Source organism: Rutidosis leptorrhynchoides, chromosome 8, assembly GCF_046630445.1.
Source record: "Rutidosis leptorrhynchoides isolate AG116_Rl617_1_P2 chromosome 8, CSIRO_AGI_Rlap_v1, whole genome shotgun sequence".
NCBI classification, from domain to species: domain Eukaryota; kingdom Viridiplantae; phylum Streptophyta; class Magnoliopsida; order Asterales; family Asteraceae; genus Rutidosis; species Rutidosis leptorrhynchoides.
The window spans coordinates 7,372,839-7,378,964 of record NC_092340.1 but is presented as its reverse complement, the minus strand read 5'-3'; the positions used below and the strand labels follow the sequence as shown (position 1 = coordinate 7,378,964).

The 6,126-nt window shown below is 33.7% G+C and overlaps 1 protein-coding gene across 4 annotated transcripts; it reads right to left on the bottom strand.

Annotated features, from left to right (window-relative positions):
- Positions 1–1,291: 1,291 nt before the first annotated feature.
- On the bottom strand, positions 1,292–4,743 carry LOC139861959 (protein COFACTOR ASSEMBLY OF COMPLEX C SUBUNIT B CCB2, chloroplastic-like). 4 transcript variants are annotated; one of them, XM_071850489.1, is made up of 7 exons: positions 4,621–4,743; positions 3,843–4,219; positions 3,688–3,759; positions 3,412–3,555; positions 3,056–3,209; positions 2,539–2,733; positions 1,292–1,988 (listed from the first exon to the last, which is right to left on the bottom strand). In XM_071850489.1, the coding sequence occupies exons 2-6, from the start codon at positions 4,131–4,133 to the stop codon at positions 2,540–2,542; spliced, it is 855 nt and encodes a 284-aa protein (XP_071706590.1). In that variant the 5' UTR covers positions 4,134–4,219; positions 4,621–4,743; the 3' UTR covers positions 1,292–1,988; position 2,539. The 4 variants fall into 4 exon arrangements, with proteins under 4 accessions (XP_071706590.1, XP_071706589.1, XP_071706592.1 ...); XM_071850488.1 differs by having other exon boundaries at positions 1,294–1,577; XM_071850491.1 differs by having other exon boundaries at positions 1,294–1,577; positions 3,843–4,192; positions 4,621–4,700.
- Between the last annotated feature and the right edge of the window lie 1,383 nt (positions 4,744–6,126).

Here is a 6,126-nt window from a genome sequence, read left to right as displayed (position 1 = left end):
ATGCACAAGTGCAAATGGGTGAACCACTGGACCACAAGGGTGGGTTCAATGATCGTTATATTCTAAATACAATTGAACAACTTTTAACATAATTGACTCGTTTTGCTTATACCTAAGATCGTATACTATGCCTCTTTGAGTAAATAAATAACAAATTGAACTCTAAACTTTCTATTATATAATAAACATTATCACTATTACCATGTGTAGCGAAGGTAATATGGTAAATTAAAATGAAATAGTTATATCTGCTTTTGAACGAAAAAAAGTAGGGGTTGTTTCGAAGTTATGGTAACTAGTAACATAAGCAATTTGATAACCCCTTAAATGGATGGCTGCAGACCATACTATTAGTTGGATTTATATTGCAAAAGCCCGTCTTACAACTATCAAAGCCCAAAATGATTGACAGCTAGGTTGGCTCTATGAGATGTGAACAAACTCGCTCATTAATCAATAACTTGAAAGAAAAAAAAAATTATATGATGTGATTACTGATTACAAACATACAAATAAGTAAAGATATCCACTTATTCTTGGGAAGATAATTCAATATAGAAGAGCATACTTTAAATTATTCTCCAAACAAGTTTAGACATAAAATTAGCTAAAGATAAAAGTAACACCGCCCAATTCATGGTCGAATTAAAGGTGTATTTTGTCAATTTTTTTGAAAAAAAGTATATTTTGTGATAAGTATAAAAAAGTGTATTTTAGTCAATTTCCAAAAAGCATGGTGTATAAAACTAAAACTAATGGGCCCTTACCAAATATGAGCCCTATGCAATGGCCCATGTTACACTTCCTATAACCCGGGCCTGGTTGCTAGAAGTCTCATCATTAAGGGGTTATATCTTATTATGCCTGCAACAATGTTTACAAGAAATTTTTTCTTTTTTAGAACGGCAATTTTGACATCGAATGCTCTCATTGGTTAAAAAAAAAAAAAAAAAAGAAACAACCTCTCGCTATCAAATACGTATACAAGAAAAATTGGCCAATATGATATTTGTATGTTTGTATGCGTATAAAAATCAATTTAATGTGAATGATACTTTTACGACTCTTGGTATATGTGGTTGGTAAACTTTACAGTTTACATGTCATTGTTTAAGATATTCACTAAAGTTATCGTGCAAGTAACTTTTGGTGTACAACTCGATTTTAATGACATACAAATCACCTTCTTTGATATCTTTGAAAACTCCTGATGACTTAAGAGTTGAATTTCTTATTCCTTAGCAGCTTTACATGTCCAATATTCCAATTTCCAAAGTACAAAGCTAATAACTTCACCAAAAGTGTTAAATGCTCATTTTTGTTATTTTTAGTTAAGAAATATCAAGGCATTAATATGATTATGACTAGGTGGACCACAACACCCTTCCAAAAGACTTGAAAAAATCAATGCATATATGCTACTGTAGTCAACATACTAAACGCAAATGTAGTAAACCCATCATTTGCCAAGAAAATTCATAAACTGCCCAAAATCGATCCCAAAAGAACAGAGGAAAACAAGTTCAAGCATGTTGCCCGAAACACAATCACGCCTTCAAAAATAGCTGCACCTGAACCTTCAAAACAAAATCGAAAAGAGGCGATGGGTAAGTGGTCTGGTACTTCAAAAGTCGTCCACATCAAACGATTAGCCCGAAGTGCTCACAAGCAATCCATCTCCCAACCGAATAAAAGTAAAAGGATATTCTTGATCAGCTTCTCAAGTTCAAGGATATGATGTGGCTCATTTGTGGGCCAAATCAAGCAAGTTAGATCAGTTTCACTTTGTACGTGAAAATATTCAGGATGACACGTTAAAAGTTCCAACACATAAGCACTTGAAACCAACTTACGGACACACTGACTAAACCGCTATCTCGATTACCATTTCTTACATTTCGGTCCAAGATTGGAGTTACCAATGGTACCTCCATCTTGCGGGGCATATCAATCCAACTACTTACTCCACATAACTCGTACCTGTATACCTACATGGCTACATATGTGGTCAACAACAGTGTATTCTAGATCCTACTTTGTTGCTTATACTGTTGTATGCAAATGTACTATGAAAATTAAGTTTTCACTTCATCACATTCCCATCCATATTAGTATGATCCCAAAATCCCATAATTGCATATCCAGTGGCTCATGTATTATGTATATATAACATGTAATGTGTACCTTTTGGCTCAATTTATTGAGGCAACAACAAGCGTCGATATAGTGGCGTCTTGACTGCCGCTTTGAGCCTAAATTGATTTCCAGGCAGCCTTTAAAACCCATGGAAATTTGATTAAACCATTTTCATGGAGTCTCTTTTCCTTTTTCTTTTTTTTCTTTTTTTTTTTTTGGCCGGAGGTCCCCACGAAAGCAATCTGCCCTGGAGTAGAGAGGGGATGACTTTCTCTTCCTATGGGCCTCGACTCAAGGTTAAAGAAACGAATTCTCTCTTACTCTACGGTAGAGGAAGGATTGTCTACATCTCACCTCCAGGCTCTGTCTTTACTGCTATACAAGTGATACAAGGTCTTTTACCTTAAAACTTGTTAGCAATGGCAGTTATCCAGGCTCTGTCTTTACTGCTATACGCATAACCGATGCTAGACGCCAACAAGACAAAACCTGCAATCTTGTCCTTAGAGTTATTACCGGCTTCATTTGGACTTTTACGCACCGGCAAAACCAGAATAGAACGTGTCCCCTCGGGAAGTATCTCCCAGAGCCCGGAATCTGAAACGTTGACCAAATAGCACAAATGAGTCAGGAAGCCTGCGTGTTGCGGCGGAGAGTAATATTCTTTTAAATAAAAAATACAAAAAAATGACAAACTAGTTGAAGTTAGCTGACACGGCGTGACGTCAACGTCAGCAAGGGCTACTGTTCATTTCACTTTGTGGTTTAGTAAGGAGTAAAAGTATAACTTACCGTGCAGACATACTAACTAACAATGTCTCAATAAACATAAAGTACCACACTTGAGATATATGAAACATGGCCTAACTATACATTGTAATTTTTTAAATATATCTACACCAAGAATACGATAATGTACCTGATCTTTGAGGAAAATAAAGGGTATCTGTTAGATTATATAGGCCGATCCGTTGCATTTGTTCCTGAAACCATTCAACTGCTTTCTCTTTTGATAAATCAGCAGGTGTGCTCCAGTAGCCACGTACGCACAGTACATCATTCATAGATATAAGCTATTACATATATGATAATATCAGCATATCAAAAATCTAACTACTAAACCAGATCAACAACAACAAAAAAAAGAAAGAAAAAAAAAAAAAAAAACAGACCAACAAAAACTCGTCTAACAAGAATAAACTTGTTCTGGAAAAGGATGAACGAATCTCGCTTATCAACAGTTTAATTGAAATGGAAGTTTTAGTATTGACATACCACAGAAATACTGTTTGTGTTACGCAATAAAGTGTATGATCCCCAAGCTAAATCCTCTTTAACGGTATCTGATATATTCGCTGACATGGCAAATATTTGATCAACGCCTTCAGGTACGCTTGCCTGAAGCACCGGACTCGCACCCTGTCATTTGTTAAACAATTAAACTTTCAAAAATCATTATACAAACATCTAAATTTTCTTTGTTAGCATCTGAAGAAATATAAGCACAAATAAATATAACCAAATATCAATACACACACACACACACATTACCTTAAGAAACTGGCCAAGGTAAGGAAGCGTGACAGAAAATGCGGCCAAGGAAAGACCAAGTACCTCTGTTCTCTATATATTAAAAATTAAAAAGATATATTAAGAAAAATGAAAAAAAAAATGTATTAAATAATTTTTGGTTGGACGTAACTCACAAGCTGTGCGGGAGTGACAGAGGTTGAGTTTGAACCAACGAAATGATTCAAAATGATAAGTGAGCCGAAAGCATAACCAATCCATCTCGGCAAATAAGATTCGTCTAATCCAGGTATCCCTAAAGTAAACCGAAGCACCGAAAGATTTAATTGTTGCTGATTTTGAGAATTGTCGACATCCGAACATCTTATCTTGGTAAACATTCTTCTCCTGTTGGGAATCTTAACAGCAAAATTGGGTCCCAAACTGGAAGAAATCTTCAAGGGGATCATATTGAAAAGGATCATCATCGAAAAAATTGGTACGGTTTGTTATTAAGCTGTTAAATGTCTGTAGTCTTGGTACATGTCTGCAACAGAAGATATGGTCCTAAATTCTGTATGATAGAAAAAAGCAGACTATTTGATTTATGAATGAAGAACATCATTGAATTCATATGGTATAACAAAAAATCATCTAACATTCAAAGAACAGTAATAGCCACAGTTAAACAATTGAGAACCACATAAAAACAACTTCACACTCAAATTTCTAATTTCTATATTTTCATGCTTTTATCATACGAATTTAACAAATTCATAAGTATATATTATTAAAACCTGTTAGAAACAAGGTTATATGAACTTCACCACCCAAATATCACACAAATGGTACAACACCATACAAGTTTATAAACAAACAGAAACATACGAACACACTTAAAAATCAGATAAAATATCTTACAAATTAAGTAAAAATCGTGTAATATTAACAAATAACTCCGAAAAGAATACATACCTGCACAAGTATCTACCACAGGTTCGGAGATGGCTTGCAACGGCCGCTGGAGGATGGACCGTGAATGAAAAGGATGTGGGCAACCGTACCAGATACAATGGGCCTCGAAGCCCATTATCTAATCTCGATTATGTAATTACGCAAACGCTATTACGCTAACATTAAAAATTAGGCTATCAATCATCAATCATTAATTTAATATTTAATATAATTAATAAAGGGTCAAAATGCCTCATTTTCGAAAGTTTTTAACAATATGCTTTTAAAAAATCGGAAATTACAAGGTATGCCCTTAACCACGCATCACGCACCACGCATAATGCGTACAAGTCGGTGTGTGATGTGTGGTAACCGAGCAATTTAGGTTTACAAGCACGTGCTAACCCAACACGCACTAACCATCCATAAACACGCATCATGCGTGTTGCCAAATTAATAAGCCGTCTATTTCAGTTTTAAACTTTCACATGCACCAATAATCGTAAAAGCACGCTAAAGACGCACCCAAGGCGATTTTTTAGAAATCGATCATTTCATCATTTTTTTCCTTGTCACTCACTCGGTTCGAGATAAACTTCAACCTACGATCGTGATTATACCCCCAGTTACCAACATCATACACAAAATAAAGCATCAAAAACCCAAAATCATGTTTAAGTTGTTGAACGAGGGAAAATTAGTTAAATCCGACTTATTAAATTGTTTGATCAAGAAACTGGACATTGACACATCACCCACAATGTCAAACAATCAGGTAAAATCGATATTACATTGGGTTGATTCGTTATTTGTTGCCTACATTTTGTCGAACACTTTGTGTGCGTTTATGTTACCAATCAGTTGCGTGCTTATATGTGACGACCCGAAAATTTTCGACCAAATTTAAACTTGATCCTTATATGATTTCGACATGATAAGCAAAGTATGTAATGTTGAGTCTAGAAAAATTTTGGAACGATGTTCATATATTCAATTGACCTTCGACTGCTCTCGACGATTCACGAACAGTTAACTGTAAATAGATATGTGTCTATGTATATATAAATAATAATTCGAAATATAATTTGAAGTATTATATGTTGTTGTTATTAAAAATTAATAAAATAAAATTAGGATATTATAATAATTATTATTTAAAATATATCTCTATATATAAATAAAGTATATTAAAAATAAATATTAAATGATTGTAATACTCGTTTGATGTTTCGATTGATATTAAGCAAGTTAAATTTAAACTTATATGATTTTAAAATAAACGGTGATCCTAAAATGAGTTTTATAAATTTAGACTTATTAATAATATATTTAGAAGTTGTTTGTCAAATTTTAAAACTTTTTATATTTTACTTGGGGGTTGGGAGTGAATAATTAATATAATTTTTATTTAATAATTTATGTTTAAATTTTATACCATAATGACCAAAATAAATAGATATAGTTAATTTAAAAATATAGAATTTTTCTGAATACTTTTATCCGCCACTGATTTCGCACGATACACAA

Bases quoted from the DNA above. Each gene is read 5' to 3' on its own strand.
- LOC139861959 (XM_071850489.1), bottom strand. From the start codon at position 4,133: ATGATGATCCTTTTCAATATGATCCCCTTGAAGATTTCTTCCAGTTTG. The intron at 3,556-3,687 runs GTAATGTGTGTG...AACAAATGACAG, and splicing joins ACCTTGGCCAGTTTCTTAAG to GGTGCGAGTCCGGTGCTTCA. The intron at 3,210-3,411 runs GTATGTCAATAC...TATATGTAATAG, and splicing joins ACACAAACAGTATTTCTGTG to CTTATATCTATGAATGATGT.